The 27,133-nt window shown below is 41.5% G+C and overlaps 1 protein-coding gene across 2 annotated transcripts in view; it reads left to right on the top strand.

Annotated features, from left to right (window-relative positions):
• Positions 1–27,133, top strand: part of LOC109928938 (mothers against decapentaplegic homolog 4-like) — a 43,848-nt gene that overhangs the window by 4,072 nt on the left and 12,643 nt on the right. The window contains exons 4-9 of one of the 2 annotated variants that reach the window (XM_048620496.1): positions 3,677–3,835; positions 4,822–4,953; positions 8,422–8,502; positions 16,564–16,747; positions 19,861–20,029; positions 23,340–23,478. In XM_048620496.1, the coding sequence (XP_048476453.1) occupies positions 3,677–3,835; positions 4,822–4,953; positions 8,422–8,502; positions 16,564–16,747; positions 19,861–20,029; positions 23,340–23,478 (864 nt within the window). The remainder of the gene's footprint in view (positions 1–3,676; positions 3,836–4,821; positions 4,954–8,421; positions 8,503–16,563; positions 16,748–19,860; positions 20,030–23,339; positions 23,479–27,133) is intronic. The other variant, XM_048620497.1, reaches the window with a different exon arrangement.

Below are 27,133 nucleotides of genomic sequence, written 5' to 3'. Positions count from 1 at the left end.
GAGAACTTTTGTGACAGCTTACTTCTGGTTTACAATTAGTCAGATTCTGTACCATTCTGCCATTATAATTCACATAAATAGGACTAATTAAGTACTACTAATATTCAGCCCAACTTCTCTTCTGTGCATCTTATTCGGGTATATTTCCTTATTGCCTTCCAGAAATAGAAAGCATGTCCTAAACTGCTTGCTGTGTTTTGGAGTGGTATACTGAAAGTGGAACTCTGTCTCCTCACCCTGTCTCTGACTCCCTCTTGTGTGCTGTGTATGCTTGCCTGCTGCCTGTATGTCTCTGCTTTCTATGTCTCGATCCTGATGGGAAGAGTGCGCTGTTAACCAAGCGCCGTTATCCCATGAGCAGTCACAAATGTATAAATGACCAATTGAATCACTGAGATGTTTGATTTGCCTGACCTTGACTGCTATCTGGGGCAAAAGAAACTCGCTCCACGTTTTTTAATAAAAGAAAAAAAACGTTCTTACTATAAATAAGCTTGTCTTTTAACAAGCAGTGAAGCAGATTATTGCCTACTACGATGCAACTTGAACTATATCCCCTCTAAAACCAAACACACAATCTCGTAATTGCAACAAACAGTACTGTAGAAATACTGTGGTGAAAAGGACGCAAAAATGAACAAATCGAAAATCTAAACCACGGGGGTGGAACGAGGTGGCTTTTTCATTATTCCTTATCAACTATACAAGAATAGACAGCCCACAATTGATTAGCTGGTCAGTTGGATCAACAGCTTTACTTGAGTTAGAAGTTCTTCGTTTTGAAGTCTGAGTGTTTATTTACTCTGAAGGTGAGAAAAGGGGAGAACAGTCTTTTCTTTTGGGTTTCTCAAGTTTTCAACGTTCTCTCAGGTCTGTGACAAATTGTGACTTTAAAGTCGAGACCTGTTGCTAGGCAGCTTTTCAAACCAAACACGCCTTGTATCTTGAATCATTTTCCCATACAGAAGTATTAAATCAAACTTTACCAAAAGTGGCATGACCTGGTGTAACCGATAAATGAACACTACATAGTTCCACCTCTGATTTGCAAGTTGTGATTTGTAAAAAAAAAACTTGATACATTCTGTGCAATCCAGCAGTGTCCAAACTTCCATAAATCCTAGTTTATATTTCAAAAAATACATGGAGTCTTTAGAGTCACAGAACATAAGAAATAGATCCAATAAGGCCAGTCTGCCATTCAGTGAGATTATCTACATCAACACTATTTTCCTGCAGTATCCCTGTATCCCTTGTTTTTAACATCCAGAAATTGAGCAAATTCAATTTTGAGCATACGCTAGAACTGAACATCTGCAGTCCACTTGGGCAAAGAATCCCTTCAGAGAGCGAGGAAATTTCTCCTTATCTCTGTTCTAAATTACCTGTCTGTTTGTTCTGAGATTGCCCCCTGTTTCCGAACACACCTCCAAGCCAGGGGAAGCATGTTTCTTCACTTCTCAAGTTGATTCATGTATGAACAAACAATAGCAGAGGAAAACCCTTCAATCCCTCGCTGCACTGGCTATCATTCGATAAAGTCATGGCCTTAACTCTACTTTTTTGTCTGCCCTAAAACCTTTGACTCCCTCGTCAATTAAGAAACTATCTCCTTGCCCCCACTGTTGTGTGAGAAAGAGAGTTCCATTGGCGAACGACCTTCCAAGGAAAACAAAATCTCTTTATTTCCATTCCAAATGGGAGACCCTTATTTTAAAATTCTGTCCTCTCACAAGGAGAACTTGCCTCTCAGCACCTAGCCTGTCATATCACCCTCAGGATTGTGAACTTTACAATAGGATCAGCTCTCGTTTTTCTAAATTCTGAATACAGACCAAACTGGTCCAACCTTTCCTTATAAGAATCCACTTATCCCTGCAGTCAGTTGAACAATCCTTCTCTGAGCTGCTTAGAATACAACCCTATTCTTTCCCAAGTAAGGATATTAAAGCTGTATACAGTCCTCCAGATCCGGTGTCTCATGTCTGTACAATTGCAGCCAAATTTTCCTTTTATGTTAAGCTCCATGTTTTCTAATCACTTGCTGTACCTGCATGCTAACTACTTTTTAAGTGATTCATGCTCCAAGGCACCCAGATATCTCTATCTCACTGTTCTGTAGTGTCTCTACATTTTAATAATATGCTGCTTTTCTATTCTTCCTGCCAAAGTGTTCACATTTCTCCACATTATACTCCAACTGCCAGTTATTTTGCCCACTCACTCAGTTTGTGGACTCTAAGTTCTCTTCACAACTTACTTTCCCACCTATTGTGATGTTATCAGCAAATGTATCAGTCTTTAATTTGGTGTGTTCATCCAAGTCATTGATATCAGTTATAAATAGTTGATCCCAGCAGCAGTTTCTTTATTCCTCTACTTGCCAAGATAAAAATGACCTACTTATCCCTAATACCTGCTTTCTGTTAATCAATTCTTGATATATGCTAATATACGACTACTCACCAAACAAGATTTTGAGGTGGTAAGCAATGTACGATGTGACACATTATCAACTGCCTTTTGGAAATCCAAGTACAGCACATCTACTTTCTTTGTTACTTCCTCAAATAACTGTACTAAATTAGTGAAGGATGATTTCCCTTTCACAAAATTGTCCTGATTTCAATTGCAACAAGATTCTCTAATTGTCCTGCTGCTCCATTTTCCTTGTTACAGATGTCAGCTAACTGGCTCATTGTTTCCTCCCTTCTATCTCCCTCCTTTTTTTTTTGAATACAGGAGTCATGCATGATATTTTCCAAACTGTTGAGACTTTTTCAGAGTAAAAGAATTTTGGAAAATTTCAACTGAAGCATCTGCTATCTCAGCAGCTACTTTTAGGACCCTGGCATGCAGGCCACCATGTATGGAGACATATCAAACTTTAGTTCTCATTATTTTCTCAGTATTTTTCCCCAGTGACTAATTGTTTTACGTTTCTCTGTACCTTTCATCTCTTGGTTTATAAGTATTTCTGAGATGTTACTCGTGCCTTCTAGCATTGAGGAGGCAATGGCCTAGTGGTATTATCGCTGGACTGTTAATCCAGAGACCCAGATAATGTTCTGGAGACCTGCTTTCGAATCCTACCAAGGCAGATGGTGGAATTTGAATTTGATAAATATCTGGAAGTAAGAGTCTAACGATGACCGTAAATCCATTACTGATTGTTGGAAAACCCATCTGATCACTAATGCCCTTTAGGGAAGGAAACTGCCATCCTAACCTGGTCTGGCCTACATGTGACTCCAACCCCACAGGTTGACTCTGAACTGCCCTCTGGGCAATTAGGGATGGGCAATAAATGCTGCCTAGCCAGTGATACCCTCATCCCTTGAATGAATAAAGAAGACAAACCACAAAATATCTGAAAAATAAAGCAAAGAGCTGCAGATGCTAGAAATCAGAAACAAACTCAAATTGCTGGAGAACTGAATAAGGGTCACCGGACTCAAAACATTAATTCTGTTTTCTCTCCACAAATGTTGCGGAACTGCTGAGTTTCTCTAGCCATTTCTGTTTTTGTTACAAAATATCACCTCACGTGCCCACCGGTTCCTTATTTGGGAAAGGAGTAATGCATTTCAAATATCTTGATTGAAGAATTACTTGAATGTTTGAAAACGAAATACAAATGTAAGTAACTCACTTTTTGTTTCTCTCCCTCTCTCAGCTGCCAACAATTCTCTCATTCCTATGAATCCCAGCGAGGGTTTATTACAGATTGCCCCATCGCTGCAACAGATGGCACCTCCCCCAACTCCACCTCCCCCTGCACCCCCCAATCCATCTCAGCAAAATGGATATCCACCACCAAAACAGCCTTACCAGAGTAAGTACCCGTCCCTTCAAAGGCTCTTGGAAATGAAAAATACTTGGCGAGATTATTTCTCTCATTTTTGAACTGTATGGAATGTTGGAATTTACAGATGTGACCATTTATTAATTATGATCCAATTCTTTCAGAAGCAGATTTGCTCATGTTTGCGATCGTGTGAAGTTGTTTGAACATTTTAAAACCACTGGCAGCATGTGACAGCTACAGTGTGTCGAGTTTTATCCAGGTCTTCTCTTTCAAGTAAAAACAGAAAATGTTGGAAATATGCAGCAGCTCAGGGCACAGCAGTGAAAAGAGAAGCAGTTAGCATTTTAAGTCGAATGCCCTTGTCAGTTCTGTCTAATGGACAATGATCTGGCGTATTAGTTCTGTTCCTGTTCTCTCATGTTCCCTGATCTTCTGACTATTGCCAGCAGTTCTGCAGAAATCTTGACTGAAGCTGAATGTATAACACAGTTGCTCGATAGCTTGAGCACTACCCCAGTCACCAATGTAAACATGCACTGTATCCACTACCAGCGCAGTGAAAGCAGTTCGAATTACATGCAAGATGCACTGGAGCAGCCCACCAAGGCTCCTTTTGTCAGTTTCCAAACTGCAACTGTTGCTACTTACAGGGACAAGGGCAGGCAATGCATGGAAGCAATAATCTGCAAGTTCCCCTCCAAACTAAACACCTTCCAACTTGGAACTTTGTGTTTCATCATTAACGCTGTTGCTGGATTAAAATTCTGGAACTCCCTTCCTAATAGCATCTACACCAGATGAATTACAGCAGTTTGGGAAGACAGCTCACCACCTCAGGGGCAATTAGGGCTCAGTAACAAATGTTGACCCTTGACGGAAACACCCACATCCTATGGAAGAAACTTCATGAAGTGTTCTGTCATTGTTTTGCTGAAATAATTCATGGAAAGGTGTAATTCTGGTTATGTTTAATTCAGTTGCAACAGTTTTAAAGCTATGTTTTCATTCCATAGATACGACAGCAACTTGGACAGGCAGCAGCACAGCTGCTTATGCACCAAACGTGGTGCCCCAGCAAAATGGGCATGGGCATGGGCACGGGCACGGGCACCATCAACCAGCAGTGCACCATGCCAGCCATTACTGTGAGTACATCCTGCTGTCTGTGTTACATCTGAAGTACTTAGCTCAAACTCCATCTCACTGAACTTTTCAAATTCAACCATTCATTACAAACACACTTTTCAAGTAGTCAGTCCTTCCCACCCATTCTGCATTGCCTCGTTATAGAAATGGCACTCCGTATAAGGACTTGCCAGTAACTTGGTTTCCTTACAGTAGACTATATTTTATCTACTCTAGCTGCACATGGTTGCTATTCTAATTCGTAGAACTATTGAATTGCTGGTCAAACTCTGCAGATTATTTTTAAGGATTCATCCAGTGGAGAGAAATAAGAAAGGGCTCCCAATAGTCAGCGAAAAATTGAGGTGCAAATAGGTAGGGAGATCAGAGTTAGCTGCAAGATTGTAATTGTAGGGGACTTTAACGTTCCAAGCATCGAGTGAGACTGCCATAGCAATAAGGGCTTAAATGGGGAAGAATTTGTCTAGTGTGTTCAGGAAAACTTTCTCAATCAATACGTAGGTGGCCCTATGTAGACAGGGCAAAACTCAAGCGCCTCCTGGGAAATAAGGCAGGGCAAGTGACTGAGGTGTTAGTGAAGGAGCTCTTTTTGGACCAGTGACCATAATTCTTTTAGTTTTAAAATACTTGTGGACCAGGCCTATCCTTTTCCATAAGTTAAAAGTTCTAAATTGGAGCAATGCCAATTTTGACTATATTAGACAGGGACTTTCAAAAGTTGTTTGGTGGAAGCATCTGGCAAGTGGGAGGCTTTCAAAAGCAAGATAATGAGTTCAGGGCCAGCATTTTCCTGTTAGTGAAAAGGGCAAGGCTGGTAGGAGTAGGGATCGCTGGATGACGAGACATATTGAGGCCCTGGTCAAGAAAAAGGAGGAGGCATATATCATGTATAGGTAACTAGGATCAAGTGAATCCCTTGAGGACTATGGTGAGTGGAGGAGTACACTTAAGAGGGAAATCAGGCAGGCAAAAAGGGAGCAAATCCAAAGACATTCTGCAAGTATATTAAGGTCAAAATAGTAACTAGGGAGAGAAAAGAGGCCCATAAGGATCAACAAGATTGTCTGTGTGGAGCCACAGGAGATCCCCAATGAATATTTCTCATCAGTATTTACCATAGCGAAAGACATGGAGGCTAGGGAACTCAGAAAAAGAGTCCCAATTTCAGAAGAGGTGGTGCTGGAAGTCTTAAAACATATTGGGAAGCTAGTGAAGAAATTGCAGGGCCCTGAGCAGAGAAATTAGTATCATCGACAGCCACAGGTGATTTGCTGGAAGACTGGAGGGTGACTAATGTTGTGCCATTATTTAAGACAGGCTGTAAGGAAAAGCCAGGGAACCACAGACCGATGAGCTTAATATCAGTGGTGGGTAAGATGTTGGGATTCTTAGAGACAGGATCTACATGCGTTTGGAAAATCAAGGACTGATCAGGGATAGTCAGTATTTCTTTGTGCATGGCAAATTGTGTCTCAAATTTGGTTGAGTTTCTTTTTGAAGTGGTGACAAAGAAGATAGATGAAGGCAGGGCGGTAGACATTGACTACATGAATGTTAGCAAGACCTTTTGATAAGATTCTGTATGGTAGACTGATTAGTAAGGTTACATCGCATGGGATCCAGGGAGAACTAGCTGACTCGATACTGAAATTGTCTTAATGGAGGAGACAGAGGGTGGCAGTAGAGGGTTGTTGTTCAGACTAGAGGCCTGTGACCAGCAGAGTGCAGCAAGAATCAGTGTTGGGTCTGCTGATGCTCGTCATTTTACATAAATGATATGGATCAGAATATAGGAGGCATGGTTAGTAAGTTTGCAGATGACACCAAAACACCAAAATTGGTGATATTAGTGGACAGTGAAGAAAGACTAAAACAGGATCTTGATCGAGTGGGCTGAGGAATGGTCCATTGGAGTTTAATACAGATAGATGTGAGGTGTTGCTTTTTGTTAGGACAAACTAGGGCAGGACTTGCACAGTTCATGGTGGAGCCCTGGGGAGTTGAACAGAGACCTGGGGGTGTCGATACATTGTTCCTTGAAAGTAGCATCACGGTTGACAGAGTGGTGAAGAAGGCATTTGGCACTCTTACAGTGCATTGTGTACAGAATTTGGGGCACCATGTTATAGCTGTACAAGACACTGAGGGCCCATTTGGAGCACTGTGTACAATTTTGGTCGCCCTGCTTTGGAAAGGAAGTTATTAAACTGGAAAGGGTGCAAAAAGATTTTCATGTTACCGAGACTGAAAAGTTGTAAGTAGAGGCTGGATAGGCTGAGACTGTCTTCCCTGGAGCAGAAGGGGCTGAGGGGTGACCTTAGAGGTTTAAAGTCATGAGGGGCATAGATGAAGTGAATAGCCGTGGTCTTTTCCCCAGGATAGGAAGTCCAAAACTAGAGGGCATAGGTTTAAGGTGAGAGGGGAAAGATTTAAAAGGGACCTGAGGGGTAACTTTTTCAGAGAAGTTAGTGCATATATGGAGCAAGCTGCCAGAGGAATTGGTAGAAGTGGGTACAGTTACAACATTTAAAAGATCATTTGGACAGGGACACTGATAGGAAAGATTTAGAAGGATATGGGCCAAACACTGGCTAAAGTGTTCAGTTCAGTTTAGAAAACCTGGGCAGAGTGGATTAGTTGGGCCAAAGGGTCTGTTACATGTTATGTGACTCTGACTATTATCTGGAGGCTTAATGTTTCAGATCAAGTGATCTTTCAGCAGGCTGATGTTTTTATTTTAGATTTGCAACATCCACGGTATTTTCTTTTGGCTTACTATTATTTACAAGTCTATCTTTGATTCTAGACTATTTCACCTTAGATGTTTCCCTTTGATGAGTCAACTGTTTTGCTCTCTTGTTACCAGCTCATTTGTGTGCACTAATGTGTTATATTTTTGGGCTGCCTAAAGAAACTAACTTGGTCATTACTTCAATGTCAGCCCTGGCTCAGTAGCCTAGAGGTAAATTGGTTTGGTGTTTTCCTTTTGGGCAGGGAGATTTTGGGGGGCTTTTGTGGCACAGTAGTACTATCTCTACTTCTGGGCCAGGAAGGTTAGGTTCAAGTCATACTTGCTCCAGAGGTGTGGCACGACATGTGCGAACGGATGTTTGAAAATACTGAGGCAGAGTGGTTTAATCTGTGATGACACACCTCCAGGGTAGGTGGAACTTGAACCCAGACCTCCGACCCAGAGTTAGGAAGATTGCCACAGCACCGCAGTTACTATTATTACAGGGTTGAGAGAAATCCAGAAAATTACCCTTGTATGCTTATTTCTTGATGCGAATCTTGTCAATCTTAGTGATCATATTGAGGGTGGGCACTTTGCCTGCAGGAAGGCAGGGAGTATTGAGAAACTAACTTTTGCTCCATCTGAATTATTTGGCCATAAATTTTCAACTTTAATGTATTTTGCTTTGCAAAGCCTTCTAATGCACACACTGAACAGTCATATGATCCCTCAGGTCAGGCATCACAATCAGCAGTGATACCCTTCCTCTTGCGTCACACTGCCTCAGCCTCTCAACCACGCACGCCACACAATGGTGAGTAAACCTTATCCTGTCACTTTTGAAATCCTGGAAGTGTACTTGCAGAAATGTTGTCATTGTTAGTTGACTACTTTTCCTGCTTTTAGCAAAATTAACAGGTTCGCAATAAATTGGGCATGGTCTTATATTTGAAATTGACTTTTTTTAATTATTAATGTAAGAAAGCTTTCATTAGCATCTCGGTGGAAACATTACGCGTCTGATAGCTGAGTGTATTTTCAGTACTCACTGTGGAATTAGCCCAGATTATGCACTCAACTCTTTGGGGTGGATGCAAAGCCATAGCCTTTCTAATTTAGTATGAGAATCACCTGTGTAGATCATGGCCAACACCAACAATTAGTATTGGTCTATAAGGAGAGGAACAGTGGATGAATGAGACTGCATGACAGGTCGAATTGGATGGCCTGAAATGCCAGGCGAATGAGAGTTTTTAAACCAGGTATCCATTGCAATCGTTAAGCCTGGCAGTGAAGGTGTGGATGAGGGTTTTAGCAGCAGATACTCCTAAGTTTGAAGTCAGCTATCGTTATCAAAATAGCTGCTCTGCCGTGCCGCCACATCCTTTTTGCCTTGTAAGCTTGCATTTCCCCCTCCTGAACTGCAACCACCTTGTAGAAAGAGCTTTAACTAAAGTCTTTATTTGGTTTGGCAGCATCATTCACCCCTTGCTTGAGTGGACTACGAAAGGCGTTTAGCAGAAAAGATGGCTGAGGAACTGTACAAAATGTTCATGCCTCACTCAGCAACAATACATCTCAGTGAGGAAGAAGGGTTCTAGGAAGGGTATAAACCAACCACAATGATCAAGGATGTCAAAGATAATAAATTGATGGAAAAACACAAAGGGCTTTTTTCCCGGGGGTTTTGGAGGCTGAGGTGACCTTCTAGACGTATGTGAAGTCCTGAGGGACATGGATAGGGTGAATAGCCATGGTCTCTCTCGCCACCCCCCCAAGCGTAGGGGAGTCCAAAACTAGTGGGCATAAGTTTAAAGTGAGAGGGGCAAGATTTAAAATAGACCTGAGGGGCAATCTTTTCGTGAAGAGGGCGGTACATACATGGAATGAGCTGCCAGAGGAGGTGGTGGAGCAGGTACAATTGTGCCGTTTCAAAGGCACCTGAACATGAATAAGAAGGGTTTAGAGGGATATGGGCCAATGCTGGCAAATAGGACAAGATCAGTTTAGGATATCTGGTTGGCGCAGATGAGGCAGTCTGAAGTGTTCGTTTCCGCGCTATATAACTCTGACTCAAATTGGAGAATAGGGAAAATTATATAAACTAACAAAAAATGACCCAAAAATAATAAAAGCAGAAACTATGACCATAAAATAGCAAGTAATATAAAAATGAAAAGTAAAAGTTTCATTATCTGTATCAAAAGGAAGAGAGACCGAAGTCAGTATAAGCCCCTTAAAGAATGAGGCTGGGGAAATAATAATTGGGAATCAGGAAATGGCAAAAGAATTGAATGAATGCTTTGCGAAAATTTTTAGGTGGAGGACTTTAATAGCATTCCAAAGATATAAAATAATCCAAGGGGATGGGGGTGAAGTTGCAATAAATACACTATCACTAAAGAGAAGGTATGAGGGAAACAAGTAAGGCTAAAGGCTGCCGAGTACCTTGGTCTTTTTGCGTTGCATCCTAGGATTTTAAAGGAAATGGCTACAGAGATATTGGACGCACTGGTAGTAGTCCTCCAAGAATCCTTAGATTCTAGAAATGTCCCAGAGGATGAGAAAATTGCCAATGTTATTCGAAAAGGGTGGGAAGTGAAAAATCGGTAGCCATAGACCAATTTAGCTTAACGTCTATCATGTTAAAGTCTGCTTTAAATGATGTAATAGCAGAGCATTTAGAAATCCATAACATGATCCAGCAGAGTCAACATGACTTCATGAAGGGAAAAGCGGGGCTGACAAATCTTAGGATTCTTTGAAGGTGACAGGTGGGATAGATAAAAGGGAGGCGATGACTTTAGTGGTGTTATTGCTAGAATATTAATGCAGAAACTCTGCTAATACTCTGGGGAGACTTGTTCGAATCCCACCAGCAGATGGTGGAATTTGAACTCAAAAGAAAATCTGGAATTAAGAATCTACTGGTGACTATGAAACCACTACTGATTGTCAGAAGAACCCATCTGGCTCTCTAATGTCCATCAGAGAAAGGAGTCTGCCATCCTCACCTGGTCTAGCCTACATGTAAGTCCAGACTCTCAGCAATGTTACCACATTGGTAACATTGACTCTCAACTGTCCTCTGAAATGGCCTAGCAAGCCACTGATTTCAAAGCCAGCTAGAGACGGGCAATAAATGCTGGCCAGCCAAAGATGCCCATGTCCTGTGAGTGAATAGGAAAAAAAGAACCAGTAGATGTATTTGGATTTCCAAAAGGAGTTCAAGAAGGTACCATGGATAAGGCTACTTAATAACCTAAGAGTCCACGGTGTCGGGGGCATTATATTGGCAAACAAAGATGAGCAACTAACAGATAGAAAACACAGTTGCAATAAAGGGGTGGGGCAGATTTTCAGGATGGCAACGTGTAGCTTGTGGAGTGCCACAGAACTCGGCGCTGGGGCCACAATTATTTGCAATGTATCTAAATGACTTCGTAGAATCCTTAGTGTGGAAAGAGGTCATTCGGTCCATTGAGTCTGCACCTACCCACCGATGAGCATCACCTAGACCGAGAGCCCCACCCTATCCCCGTAACCCCACATTACCATGGCTAACCCATCTAGTCTGCACACCCCTGGACACTACAGACAATTTAGCATGACCAATTCACCTAACCTGCATATCAATGGACTGGAAGGATACTGGAGCAGCCAGAGGAAACCTACACAGACATAGGGAGAACGTGCACACTCTACACAGACGGTCACCCAAGGCTGAGATTGAACCTGGTGCTCTGAGGCAGCAGTGCTAACCGAGGTGTTGCCCAAAGATGCTGATTTAAATGAGGGAAGTGAATATACTGTAGCCAGGTTTCTGGATGACATAAAAATAGGTGGGAAAGCAAGCGGTGAAGGTGACGCACAGAATCTGGAATATAATGGAGGAAAATGTGGAGTTGTGTACTTTGGCAGGAAAATAGAAGAGCTGAATATCTTTTAGATGGAGAAAGACTGCATGAATTGCCCAGTGACCCAGCCTTCTCGACCATTTTTAGAGAATTCCACAGGTTCCATATCCTTTGAAGAATTTTTTTCTTCGTTTCCGTCCTAGCTGGCCTACCCCCATATCTTGAGACTACATCCCCAGCCTGGGAAAAAGTCCTCCCCACGTCTAGTCTGTCCAGCCCTGTTGAATCGTTTGTTTCAAATCCCCACCACCACCAAAAACCACCCCCCACCCCGATCCTTCTAAACTCTAATGAATGCAGGTCCAGTCCAACTGATTTCTGTTCATATGACTATCCTCCCATCCCTGGTATGAGCCTAGTGAACCTTCGCTGCACTCCCTCTATGGTATGTATATCTTTTCTCAGGGAGATCAAAACTTCGTGTACAACTGCAGTAAGACATTCCTACTCCTGGACTCCAATCCTCTTGCAAAGACCAAAATACTAATTGCCTTCCTAATTGCTTGCTGCGCCAACATGTCTACTTTCATTGACTGGTGTCCAAGGGCACCCAAATCCTTTTGTACATCCACACTTTCCAATGAATCACCACTTAAATAATCCTTTGCCTTTATGTTTTTCACACTAGTGCATATCTTCACATTTAGCCACATCGTACTGCATCTGTTATGTGTTTGCCAACCACTCAACTCATCTGAGTCATGTTGAAGCCTCCTTGCATCCACCTTATAGCCCACTTTCCTGTCCAGTTTTGTGTCATCAGCAAAACTGGAAACATAGAATTTGGTTCCCTCATCCAGGACATTTTTACATATTGTGAACAGTTGGGATCCAAGCACTGAACCTTGCAGTACCTCACTAGTGATTTTCTGCCACTGGGTGGGGGAGGTGGAGAGGGAGAAAGAGAAAGACAATAACCTTGACCTATATAAGTAATTACAGAAGTTTGAAGCAGGCTGGGAAAATAGACCAAGGCGAAGATCAGTTGACATGGCAGACATTTTAATCAGATATTTTGTAATGCTCAGCAAAAACTTATTCTGGTTAAGAAGAACTTTGAGAAGGTTGAACAACTCCATGGTTAACAAATTCAACCAAGGAAAATATTCAGTCACTAACTATGTCACATAAAGCAGCAGAAACTAGTGGGAGGCCAGAGGCTTGGGAATTTTTTACTAACCTGCAGCAGATGACAAAAAAAGCTAACAAAGACCTGGAGTTGCATTTGTTTTTTAATTCTGTTTTACCCTTCCAGGGATATATAAAAGCACAAACGGGTCTGAAGTTGCTGGCTCCCTGCTGAGTCGGTAGGTGGGTGAGCAGGAGCAGTTATCAACCTCTTATGATCTCCACCCTCTTAGTCTTTCTGTTTTGAGTTTTCTTGAGTATCCCTGATTTTGCCCAGCTTGACGTTCCATAGGTTCACACAAGACTCTGCCAAGCAGTTGCTGAATTTACATCCACGGTCATCTTTTGGCTGGAGTAGCAGTTCCGTTTTAGGAAAAGCATGTTGAAGTTAAAAGTTCAGGAAGTACTTGAGAGTTCTGATCATTGTCATGATGAGAAGAAGCTATGATTTTCATGGTGTTGCACCAAGAAGAATTTCCAGATCAATGTATAAACCACTAGGGGACTTTAGATAATCACCTTTTTGTCTCATTTAACAAATTCATTTTTCAGCACGAGTTGTTAGGAATTACAATTTGAATTTATGTGAATTACAAACTGAAAAATATTTCAAATTCAGATTAACTTCGCTATAACTTCTGAGAAAACTTGTTAAGATTGGGAGCGCATAAGTGATTTTCAAATCATTGGGCTTTATAACACTGGTCATTTGTCACTCTAGGCTCTTCACATCACAATGGAGCATCCTATCAACAGTCGCTGTCCAACCATCCGGGTAATTCAGCCTTTCCATGTATACGTGGAATAAACAACGCAAACTGTTCACTTGGACTGACATGTCTGTGCTGTTGTTTATACTTGGCATGAGTCTCCTCCCAGCTCTTTTCATCAAACCCCATCAATATATCCTTCTGTTTCTTTCTTTCTCCTTTTTATATTTATAGCTTCCCCTCAGATATATCTATCATTTGCTCCATATTTTCATAAATATCTTTCCTGAAGTAAGTAGACCGAAACTGCACGCACACTTCAGTTGCGATCTAACCAAGGTGGTCTTTATTGCGAGACAGTTGAAGTAAGACCTAACTACTGTATTTAAATTGTCTTGCAATAAAGACCATCATTCCATTAGCCTTCCTAATAGCTTGCTGTACCTGCACGTTATCTCTTAATGACTTATCAACAAGGATACCTAGGTCCCTTCTTTATCTACACTTACCAACCCCTTACCATTTAAGAAATGCTCTGCACATCTGTACCTCCTACCAAAACAGGTAGCTCATATTTTTCCACATTGTTCCGTCTGCCATCTTTGTGTCCAGTCAGGAAGCATGTCCAAATCCTTCTGAAGCTCCTGTTCATCTTCCTGCTTAGCTTGGTATCATCTGAAAATCGGGAAATATTGCATTTGTTCCCACCTCCAAATTATTGATAAATATTGTGAATAGCTGGGGCCCAAGCGCTGATCTTTGTCGTACCCCACTAGTCACAACCTGCTAACACAAGAATGATGACATTTATTTCTATTCTGTTTTCTGTCCATTAGCCGATCAATAATTCCTTCTATTACCTCTATTAATCTATTACCATTTACCCAGTGTGCTTTAACTAGCTACCCAGCCTTCCATGGGAATGGAGTCATGGAGTTAGAGTAATAAAATTTTTACAGCATGGCAAAAGGCCATTCTGCGCACATCTGATCATCAAGTATCTATTCGATTCCCATTTTCCAGCGTTTGGTCTGGAGCTTTTTATGCCATAATGTTTTAAGTAGTCCTCCATTTACCTGCCTCTACCACCTTTTTAGCAGTGAGTTCCAGATATTCGCCATCCTCCATGTGAAAGATTTTCCTCAAATCCTCTCCAAATGTCCTGTTCTTTACGTTAAAACTGTGCCCCTAGTTACTGACCCTTCTATTAAATGGAAAACACTTCTCCCTGTCTGTGCCCCTCAAACTTTGAATCTGATCAAAAACCTCTTGAAAATCTAAGTATACTGTGTCCTTCAATCCTCTTTGTAAATTTTTTGTAACATCGTCAAAAAGCTGCAACAAGTTCATCAAACACAATTTCCCATTTGCAAACCATATTGATTATGCCTAACAAGATCATCTTTATCCAGGTATCTATTTATCCCATCCTTTATAATAGATTCTAGCATATCCCCGACTACTGGGCCAAGGAACGGCAGATGGAGTTTGATTTAGATAAATGTGAAATGTTGCATTTTGGTAAGGTAAATCAGGGTAGGGCTTGTACAGTTAATTATAGGGCCCTGGGGAGTGTTGCTGAACCAAGACCTAGGGGTGCAGGTGCATAGTTCCTTGAAAGTGGAGTCACAGCTAAACAGGGTGGTGAAAAGATATTTGGCATACTTGCCTTCATTGGTCATTGCATTAAGTACAGGAGTTGGGTGTCATGTTGCAGCTGTATAGGGCATTGGTGATGCCACTTTTTGAATACTGCATACAATTCTGGTCACCCTTCTATAGTAAGGATTTTGTTAAACTTGAGGGTGCGGAAAAGTTTACGGGGATGTTACTGGGACTAAAGGATTTGAGTTATAGCGAGAGGCTGAATAGGCTGAGGCTTTTTTTACCCTGGTGTGTTGGAGGCTGAGGGGTGACCGAATAGAGGTTTATAAAATCATGAGGGGCATGGGTAGGTTGAATAACCCGGCTCCTTTTCTTAGGGTGGGGGAGCTCAAAACCAGAGGGCATAGGTTTCAGGTGAGAGGGGAAAGTTTTTTTTTAAAAAGGACCAGAAGGGGTAACATTTTCATGTAGAGGGTGGTGTGTGTATGAAACAAGCTGCCAGAGGAAGTGGTGGAGGCTGGTACTATTACAACATTTAAAATGTACCTGAATGGGATGTGAATTAGTGTTTAGAAGGATACGGGCCAAATGCTGGCAAATGAGACTAAGTCAAGTTGGGATGTCTGGTTGGCCCAGACGAGTTGAATCGAAGGGTCTGTTTCCGTGCTGTATGAATTAATAACACTCTGGCTATGTACTAATATACTGCGAGCAGGTCTGTGCTTCCCTGTATTCTTTCACTGCCTTCTTGAATAGTGCAGTGATATTTGCTAGCGTCTAATCTGCAGGAATCACTGTAGTATCGTTGGAATTTTGAAAGGTCATCATATATACATACACTATCTCAGTAGCCATTCCTTCGACACACTGGGATGTAGACTGTCAGGTCCTGGGGATTTATTAATTTTCAATGTTGTTAATTTATTCAGTATAATCTTAGTATTGCTAGTTTCCTTCAGCTCCTCGTTCTCCCTCGTCCCTTGGATCTCTATTTTTGGGAGATGTTTTGTATCTTCCTCAGCTATGGCAGAGCAGACCTAATGGGCCAAATGGCCTAATTATGCTCCTATATCTTATTGTCTGAAATTAGACACAAAGTAATCATTTAGCTTCTCTGCCGTTTCTCTATTTATCAATTTTAAATTCTCCCACTCTACCTGTAATAGATCTGCATTTGTCTAAGCTGAACATATTCTTTATGTACCTGTAGAAGCTTTTACAGTCCGTTTGTTTCTTGCTCGATTGTGTTCATATTCTGTTCCTTTTCTTCTCAGTTTCTTGGTCCTCTTTTCCTGTATTCCGAAAACTTGCCATCTCAGATTTATTACTTTTATTGGCCATTTTATTATATAATCCTTAACTTATCTACTTATATGGAGCCTAGAACTGTGCATAGTAATTGGTGTGCAGCAAACTATCAGCGGTGTTTGTACGAGTGTCAACTTTTTTTTTCCTCTACCCATTGGTTTGTTTGCATCTTCCTCACTCTGTCCTGTCATGTTCACCCTTCTATAGGCCCCGAGTTCTGGTGTTCAATCACATACTTCGAAATGGACATGCAAGTGGGAGAGATGTTCAAAGTTCCCTCTAGCTGTCCAGTAGTGACAGTCGATGGCTATGTGGATCCTTCAGGAGGAGATCGCTTCTGCCTAGGCCAGCTTTCCAATGTACATCGAACTGATGCCAGCGAGAAGGCCAGGTTAGTGTACGTGGTGATATTATGGCTGACTGGTACTATTGCTGTCTCACAGCTGTGTATACTCTCCTTCACCCTAAAAACTAACGTACTTGCGTCAAGTGATGAGAGAATCTCTTCCCAGATGGCTGCATGTTTCTCTTTGGATTGGACATCCAAAGCAACATCGCAACAACTTCTTTTTCTCCGACAGCCTTTTATGTTCTTCCTCGGGGAAGTGGACCTGCATCAAATAAACTGTGACCCTCTGCCCACTGTGAATGTCCCTAAATGAGAAACTTGGAGACTTCTGCTGTTAAATTTTTGTTTTATTGGGTGAATGTTTTACCAAGTGTGATGTCAATCCATACTGAGCAGGAGGTTCCAAGTTTCATCCACATGCCTTGCTGCCAGAGCTGTGGTGTCCGTCATTAGAAGGGATGAAACTCAACAGAATTCTTGTTCATTGACGTGAAAAGTATATCTGTGTGCGCTGAGGGCAGTAAGGCGTTCAGGTAGGATTTTTTTCTTTCCTGGGAGGTGTACATGGCTGGAAAGGCCAGCATTTGTTCCCCATCCTAATTGCTCTTGAACTGAGTGGTTTACTAGGCTGTTGTGGATAGCAGCGACGAAACAACCACATTGCTGTGGGTCTGGAGTCACGTGTAGACCAAACCAGATAAGCATGGCAGATTTCCTTCTCTAATGACATTAATGACCCAGATTGGTTTTGATAATGATCGATGATAGTTTCATGGTCACCATTACTCGGACTCTTTTTTTTTTTTTTTTTTTACAATTTCAGATTTAATGGTTTCTGATGTCAACTGATGTTATTACCAGACAAGTCGGATCTGAGACTGATATCTGTCTTGATAGATTATATTTTATTTTCTTTAACAGGGTGTTCTCTGACTGAAGCAGAAGCTGCAATGCTGCAGATTTGGTTTGAACAATAAAGTAGAAGTTTATTACGCAAAAGAAATGGAGATAAAATAGGATAAACTAAGTTATTTATATATAACACAATTTGAAAGATTTTGGAACAAAGTAAAAATACAACCCTCCATCTATGCCAGCAGCAAACCTTTACAGTGTTCTCACACCAAAGAAAATTCGCTTCCCATCACATTGAAAGGTTTGACTTAACTATTGCTTTCAACACCTGGCCTTGACAGCCTGATAGCCTCTTCGGTGACGATTAACGCAACTGACCTTAGATTTTCTCAGCTGCAAATAACTCCTTCAGGGTTCAAACAAACACTTCTTCTGGTCTGTAACATCAAACTAAGCCTTTACTCATGTTATCTCTTTCAAACTGTTCTGAACTGTCTTCCGTGTTCTGAGAACTGTTCCATACATCCAATTTCAGGACATCTGCAAACTGAAGCCATGAGACTTCTAAGCTGTGTGTCTTTTCCTAACTGATAAACAAGCAATCCCTGATGCTTCTAACTGAAGATAAGGTGATATTCTTCAATGTTTACCCTGTCTGTTCATAAAACTCTCCCCAGTGCAATAGATTCCCATTAGCATTCCAGGACCACGCACACTCGTACTGGTTTCTAAAGAACCCTGACTCAGAAATACTGATCAATTCACCATTAATCTTTCTTCTTTCTTCTGCAATCCATAGCACTAAGAACCAGGTCTTATTAACCCTTACTAACTGCTGCCCCCAAGCCGTTACCAGAAGCATTTGAACTCGTATTGGCTTTTTAGGGCAAAAATTATGGTCAATCTCGAGCTGACCTTTACCCTTTCCTTGTGTCTGTCCAACTGTTTTTCTGTCTCTGGGCTCCGTTCCCACCTATCTTTTACTCCTTTCCTGCCCCATCCCTTGTTTAGCATTTATACCAACCTTTTCATAGCTACAATCGTCGAAGAGTCACTGGACCCGAAACAATAACTCTCCACAAATGCTGCCAGCATTGAGTTTTTACAGCAGTTTCTAATGTTGCTTTCGCTGTTCAGCATCCCCACACTGTTTGGTTTTTTTTTGTTCACAGTCAATCTCAGATTGGCTTTGTAGTCTATGGCTAATTCCCATTGATTTCTTTCAAGTTAATAGTCATCTGAGTGATATTTCTCTACTGTCTCATCATTCATTCTTTGACAAGTTAATCATTTTATATGATAATCCCTTTCATAACAGGTTGAACCTCTGAGGCTTCCATAGATTTTTACCAAGACAAGACGGCACTGGTGAACAGTTGTGTCATCTGCTTATAGTTGTGATGTCACTTTCTAGTGATTGACCGTCGACCCAAGTGACACATGTCAGAATTCTTAAAAAATCTAGCAATGCTCTTCAACTACAAGAGTCATGTGTGACTCCACAATTCACGTTCAAAATAACCATACGTTACAAATAGACCTATTGCATATTTTTGTTACCATTTTCAAAAGTAACTTTTACTTAATGACACAGCTATATCTATTTCAAAAACATTTTTATGAATCAACCTAAACTTTTACATAACCTGAGCCACAAAACTTTTGAATTGGGCCATATGCTTTCTTGCCTACAAAAGCTGTTTAACAACTAACTACAATTAACAATATAATTTAATTCCCCTCATTTAGTGAGGCCAAAGTTATAATTGTTGAAAAGTAACTCAATCCTGCAGAGGAGAGTAAAAATCACTGAGGATGGTCACACAAAGCTTTTCCCAAAAGCTTTTGCCCTTGTATGTATTTCATCCTCCAGAGTTCTTCAGGATATGGAAAATGTCACTTCACTCTTCAAGCAACTCAGCTATTCTCATTTCTCTCGGAGCTCTGAGTCAAATTCACGATGAAACACTTTTTTTGAAGTGTTATGCTGTGGACTGGCGCATATGAAATTAGATTGAGAATGTTGAGGTTAACCTTAATTCCAATTCTCCCTTGGGTCATAGGAACAAAGGAGGGTTATTCATGAAATCGCTTCACTTTTAACCTGAATTGTAACACTGTTCTCAAGTGAATGAACTGTGTATTAACTCTGCATCATTTGAATTTTCTTCTTGTGACAGAATATGGCAGAATTTACTAACCAGTATGTGCGTGTATTTACGAGTATGGCTAATGTGTTTTGTATTTAAAAACTATCAATGGAAATGAAGAATGGGTTTCTGTGCTTTTGTGTAATCCAGATTGCACATTGGTAAAGGCATCCAGCTTGAGTGCCGTGGTGAGGGCGATGTCTGGATGCGATGCCTCAGTGATCATGCTGTATTTGTACAAAGCTATTATCTGGACCGAGAGGCAGGCCGTGCACCTGGAGACGCTGTACATAAAATTTATCCTGGGGCATACATCAAGGTGAGAATGAATTCTTCATTCTCTATTGTGACAAGTATGGAATGCAAAGTTTTCAGTCTAAACTATGCTGTTGCAATGGAGCAAACACTGCAAAGGAAATGGAAGAGAAAGCGAGTTCCCCTAGGTTTTTGTGTATATGGCAGCTTTAACTTATTTGCTTAAGTTTTTATCTATAACAAATTTAAATATTAATTGTCCATCAGATATTTAATTACTAAGATCCATCATAAATTCCACTTTATTTTTGATTCTCTGTTCTCTGTAAACTTCAATTTATGCAAATCTCTGCTTCCTACGTCCTGTCCTGCTTATTCGTCAGCCAATTGTTGCTGACTTGCTTTGCATCCCTATCTCCCAACACCTCATCCTCATGTTTTCTGATCTCTGCAAGCCAAACCCCTCCCTACCACCCATCCTCAGGACTTGGTGTCTCTGATTCTGATTCTCGTTCTTTCTTTTAACCCTTTATGGCACCATTGACAATTGTAGCCCATGTTCCTCTGTAGAACTCTGTCCAGTTCTTTATCCAAACTTTTTCTCTTTATCCTAAGGTCTCCTTCATCTCAGTATTCAATTTTTCATTTCATGAAAAGATTTTGATTCATTCTTTTCTTGTTAAAGATGATCTATAAATGCAAAGTTTTTTTTATCTTTCTATGCTAATTTTAAACAAACGCATTCTCTAAGAACTTTAAAATGGTTTCTGCTACATCCTAAGGTAGATTTAACCTGGTCATTGAGAACAGATGGAATGATGAACACACTATTCAGCAACACTGCTTGGGCAGCTGTTCAAATATTCTAACTCTGAGATGATGGTGTAGCTGGACAATCTGTGCATCAACAGTTGCACTTATACTGCACTTTTAACATAGTCAAGCATCCTAAAGTGCTTAAAGCACATTTATAAAGCAAAACTGATCACGGAGCAGCTATTAATTCATAGGACACAAATGCTGGCCCAGCCAGTGACGTTCATTACCTATTCCTGTTATGGAGAAGGTAATGTTGAGCTGCTGCCTTGAACCATGATTTGCTGTAGTTAGACCCACAGTACCATTGGGGAGTGAGTTCCAGGAGTTTCATCCAGTAACAGTGAAGAAACAATATGTTTCCAAGTCACGATGGTAAATTGCTTAGAGGGGAACTTGTAGGGAGTGGTGCTCCCATTTATTTTTCTTTATTCATTCGTGGCATGAGGGTGTCGCTGGCTAGGCAGCATTTACTGCCCATTCCTAATTGCCTAGAGGGCAGTTCAGAGTCCACCACACATTGCTGTGGGTCTGGAGTCACATATAGGCCAGACCAGCGAGGATGGCAGATTTCCTTCCGTGATGGACATTAGTGAACCAAATGGGTTTTTCTGACAATCGACAATGGATTCACAATCGTCATTAGATTTTTAATTCCAGATATTTATTGAATTCACATTCCACCATCTACCATGGCAAGATTCAAACCCAGGTCCCCAGATTAACAGTCCAGCGATAATAACACTAGGCTGTTGCCTCCCCTTCTCCTTCTAGATAGTAGTAGTTATGGGTTTGGAAGATGTTGTCTCAGGATCTTCGAACTTCTGCAATGGATTTTGTAAATGTTACACATGCAACAGGTGAGCGTAGAATTTCCTTTGTGACAGCACTGTGGATGTACCTACACTGTATGAATTGCAACAGTCCAAGCCTTTGACAAGGTTCCACGTGGTAGACTAATTAGTAAAGTTAAATCACTTGGGATTCAGCGTGAGCTTGCAGGTTGGATGCAACATTGGCTTTATGAAAGGAGACAAAGGGTGGTGGTAGAGGGTTGTTTTTCGGATTGGAGGCCTGTGACCAAAGTGTTCCGCAGGGATCAGTATTGAGTCCACTTTTGTCATTTATGTAAATAATTTGAATGTGAACATAGGCATAGTTAATAAGTTTGTGGAAGACACCAAAATTAGTGGTATAGTGGACAGTGAAGAAGGTTATCTAAGATTACAGAGAGATCTTGATCAATTGGGTCAATGGGCTGAGGAGTGGTAAATGGAGTTTAATTGGGATACGTGTGAGGTATTGCGTTGTGGTAATGCAAACAAGGATATAACTTATACAATTCCTGGTAAGGCCCTGAGCAGTGTTGTAGAACAAAGACCTAAGGGTTCAGGTAGAATTTATTGGAATTACCATCACAGGTAGACCTGATGGTTCAGAAGGCATTTAGCACACTTGCCTTCATTGCTCAGACAGTTGAGTGTAGGAGTTGGGACATCCTTGAGGTTGTACAGGACATTGGTAAGACCTCTTCTGGAGTACTGTGTGCAGTTCTAGTCCCCCTGTTATATAAAGGATGTTATTAAATTGGAGACTGTTCAGAAAAGATTTACCAAGATGTTGCCAGGAATGGAGGGTTTGAGATATAAAAATAGGCTGGAAAGGCTGGGACTTTTTTCACTGGAGTGTAGAGGTTGAGGGGTGACCTTATTGAGGCTTATAAAAATCGTGAGGGGCATAGATAATGTGAATGACGAGGATCCTTTCCCTAGGGTAGGGCAGTTCAAAACTAGGGGGCATATTTTTAAGGTGAGAAGGAGAAAGATTTAGAGGATATGAGGGGCAACTTTTTTAAACCGTGTGTGGTTCAGTGTGGAATGAACTGCTAGAGAAAGTAGCAGATGCAGGTACAGTTATAACATTTTTTAAAAATTAGACAAGTTCATGAATAGGAAAGGTTTGATGGAATATGGGCCAGATGCAGGCAGGTGGGACTAGTTTAGTTTGGGAACATGGTTAGTGTGGACTATTTGGACTGAAGGTTCTTTTTCCATGCTGCATGACTCTGTTGGCTCACTGTTCCTCTCCTAAGGACAAGTAAGGATGGAAACAAATGTTGGCCCAAGCAGCAACATTCACATCCTGTGAAATAATAAAAAAACTCAGGCCGATACTTCATTGAGCATAGAGGCAATGCTACACAGTCAGAGGTGCTGTTGACTATGCTGAGACATTGCAGAGTAAACAGGTTCCAACTTTTCCATTGCACTGACTTAATGAATGAGTGAGGCAGCCTTGTCGTGCTGGCCTGTATTTATCGCTCAATTCTCATCAGTGCAACTAATCTGGTTATTGCCACATTGTTGTTTGTGAAAGTTTTTTGTTTGTATATGCTCTGTTACCTCTGACCACCCTTCAAAACCACCGTGTTGACTGTAAACCAATTTGGAACATCCTAGGGTCACTGTAGATGTGCCAGCACTTTTGTTTTTATTTCAAGGTAAGGAGCAATGTGTTGATTGTTTGCCTGAAATGGGGTGTGACTTGTTTCTGCGTAGGTGTTTGATTTGCGTCAGTGTCACCGACAGATGCAGCAACAGGCGGCCACAGCACAGGCAGCAGCAGCAGCTCAGGCCGCAGCCGTGGCTGGGAACATTCCAGGCCCCGGCTCTGTGGGAGGCATTGCTCCAGCCGTTAGTAAGTATCAATACATCCCACGTACATTTTGCCTGTCTCTGCAGACAGGCAAAAACATTCCACTTCTTTGACAGATGTCAACGATCCCAGGGCAGTGTTCAAAAGAAAACAGGGAAGTTCTCAGAATCCACGTGCATGTTTGTCCTTGAACAAGTGTTTCTAAAAGAATTGTGAAATGCTTTAGCACTGCCTAAAGTGAGAAATTTAATCAGGATGAAAATTTGTCCATTTCCTTTTTGCATCAATGTTGAGATGGAATCCATTGTTTTGGAACTTTATTCTTAAGTCAGCCCCAAACTGAAAGGAAAGTTGAACATTCAGCTTTCTGAAGACACTTCATAAGTTGGATTGTCGCTTGAAGCTTAAGGAAAGAAACAATATTTCTGTGAGTGTTCGATTGGACGTGCCCAAACTTTCATTAGAGAAGGAAAAGGTAGAATTAGAAAGAGAATGAACAAACTTGAATTCAAAAGGGAAAGGAGAAAATTAGAAAGGGTTTGAATTGAAATTATAAAATCTTGTCATAAAAGCATTGAATGGAAAACTTGAGGATGACCAAGATTAAACTCCATGTATATTTTAATACATAGATTCGTAGATTCATACAGCACAGAAAAGGATCTTTGGCCTATTGAGTGTAGCTACTACTAAAAGGACGCTAATCCAATTTCCTGCACTTGTCTCTTTATGCTTGAATGTTATGATATTTGAAGTATCCAGATATTTTTCTAAAGGTTGTAAGGTCTCTGGTCTCCACTACCTTCCCAGACAGTACATTCCAGATTCCCACCACCTGCTGACTGATAGTTTTTTTTCCTAAGACCCATCTGAATCTTCTATCACTTAGTCTAAAACTATGCCCCCTCATGATTGACCCCTCAACCAAGGGAAGTAGCTGCTTTCTATTCACCTGTCCATACCACTCATCATCTTAGACATCTCAGTCATGTCCCCCCCTCCATCTTCTCTGTTCTACAGAAAACAATCTGAGCTTATCTAGTATCTCCTTATAGCTCAATTTCTCCATTCCAGGCAACAACCTGGTGAGCCTCATCTGTACACCTTGTAGTACAATCACATCCTTCCTTTAGTGGGGTGACCAGAACTGCACACAGTACTCTAGTTGCAGCCTGATCAACGCTTTGTACAACTCCAGTATTACCTCCTTGCTGTTATACTTTTATTCCACAACTGATAAAAGCAAGTGTCCCATATGCTTTCTTAACTATCTTATTTACAAGCACTGCCAAATTCAGAGATCTGCGAATAATTACCCTAAGATCCCACTGTTCCTCTAAGCAACTCGCTATCCTGCCGTTCTTTTAAATACTCCCTCATCTTGTTTCTTCTTCCAAAGTGCATCACCTCGCACTTCCCAGGGTTAAATATCATCTGCTCATCTGGTTATTTTTGTAACCTACAACCATCTTCACTGTTAACCACTCCACCAATCTTGGTGTCACCTGCAAATTTGCTTTACATTCCTCCCAGATTTTTATTTGTTATAAAATATAAATGATATAAATAATGGTCCCAGTACTGATCCTTGTGGTATACGGTTAGACAATCATTCAAACAGTGTTCTAGCACTGCCATTTGTGTCCTATTTCTAAGCCAGTTTCTGATCCACCCTGCCAATTTTCCCTCAGTTTCATGTCCTTTTACCTTCTCAGTTTCCCACGTGGGACTTTGTCAAAAGCTTTGCTAAAAACCAATATCGCTACATGAACTGAACTTGCCTCATGGACACTCTTGATCATGTTTTCAAAAATTTCTAACAAATTTGTTAGGCATGATCTCCCTCTGACAAAACCATGCTGACTATCCCTAATTAACCCATGTCTTTCCCAGTAGGTATTAATTCACTCCTGAACTTTCTCCAACTGTTTCCCTACCATTGATGTGAGACTCACCAATCTTCGATTTAGACTCCCTACAATGTGGAAACAGGCCTTTCGGCCCAACAAGTCCACACTGACTCTCTCAGCATCCCGCCCAGACTCGTCCCCCTATAACCCACCTAATCTACACATCCCTGAACACTATGGGCAATTTAGCATGGCCACTCCACCTAGCCCCCACATCTTTGGGCTGTGGGAGTAAACCTGAGCACCCGGCAGAAACTCACTCAGATGTGGGGAGAATGTGCAAACTCCACACAGTCGCCCTAGAGTGGAATTGAACCCAGGCCCCTGATGCTATGAGGCAGCAATGCTAACCAGTGAGCCACTGTGCCACTCAATGTCTATAATTGCCTGGTTCATCTCTACTGCCCCACTTAAGAAGTGGAACCACATTAGCCATCCTTCAGTCCTGTGGCAGTTACCCCATGGCCAGAGAGGAATTAAAAAATTGTGTTAGAGCCCCTGCAATTTCCTGCCTCACCTCCCACAGCAACCTGGGATGCAATTCATCCCGGCCAGGGGATTTTTTTTTTGTTTTTAAGCCTGACAGAGCCTTCAATACCTCCATTTTCTATGTCAAACTGCGCGAGTTCTTCACAGTCCCTTTTCCTTAATTCTGTACCTATGTTCTCCTTTTCCAAAGGGAAGACCGAAGAGAAGTATTCATTCAGCACCCTTCCAGCATCCTGGGGCTTCACACACAGGTTGCCCCCTTGGTCCCTAATGGGCCCTACTCTTTCCCTAGTTAAACTCTTCCCTTGATTGTATGTATAAAATACCTTCAGATCCTCCCGAATCCTGTTCACAAGTCCTTTTCCATACCCCCTTTTAACATTTCTAATTGCTTTCTTAAATTCCCTCCTGCACTTGCTGTATTCCTGTAAGGCCACAGCTGAATTGTTCACTTTGGACTTGATAAAAGCCTTACTCCGCTTTATCCAGTCCCGAATTGTCCTAGATATCCACGGTTCTCTGAACTTATTGCTCCTACATTTTCCTCTAAAGGGTGTTGGACCTGCACTCCCCCAGTTCCTTTTTGAATGCCCCCACCATTGCTCCGCTGGATACATTTCAAGAAATCTGTTCCCTCTGAACCCTTTATACTGTGACTATCCCAAGTTATGTTGGGAAAGTTGAAACCACCTAGTGTAATTACCCAATTATTACTCTTGCACACCTCTGTGAACTGTCTACATATTTGCTGTTCTAGTTCCCACTGACTCTTTGGGGTCTATAATACAAGTAAAGTAAAGTAGCTGCCCCCTTAACATTCCTAAGTTCTACCCACAAAGCCTTGTTTGAGGACCCTTCCAAGATATCATCTCTCCTCATTTCAGTAACTGACTCCTTAATTAATAGTGCTACACCACCACCCTTTTTACACCCCTTTCTGTCTCTCCTAAAGATCCTACACCCTGGAATGTTGAGTTGCAGTCCAGTTCTTCCTTCAACCATATTTCTGTGATGGCAACAATATCATACTTCCTTGTGATAATCCATGCCATGAACTCATCAGTCTAATCTATGAGAGATAGTAGGAACTGCAGATGCTGGAGAATCCGAGACAACAAGGTGCAGGGCTGGATGAACACAGCAGGCCAAGCAGCATCATAGGAGCAGAGAGGCTGACGTTTCGGGCTTAGACCCTTCATCAGAAAAGGGGGAGGGGAAGGGGGTTTTGAAATAAATAGGGAGAGAGTGGGAGGCGGATAGAAGAGGGATAGAGGAGAGGATAGGTGGAGAGGAAACAA

The sequence above is a fragment of the Rhincodon typus genome, chromosome 46 (assembly GCF_021869965.1).
Source record: "Rhincodon typus isolate 14 chromosome 46, sRhiTyp1.1, whole genome shotgun sequence".
Taxonomy (NCBI): domain Eukaryota; kingdom Metazoa; phylum Chordata; class Chondrichthyes; order Orectolobiformes; family Rhincodontidae; genus Rhincodon; species Rhincodon typus.
The sequence above is the reverse complement of the archived record's forward strand: the minus strand, read 5'-3'. Positions and strand labels throughout refer to the sequence as shown.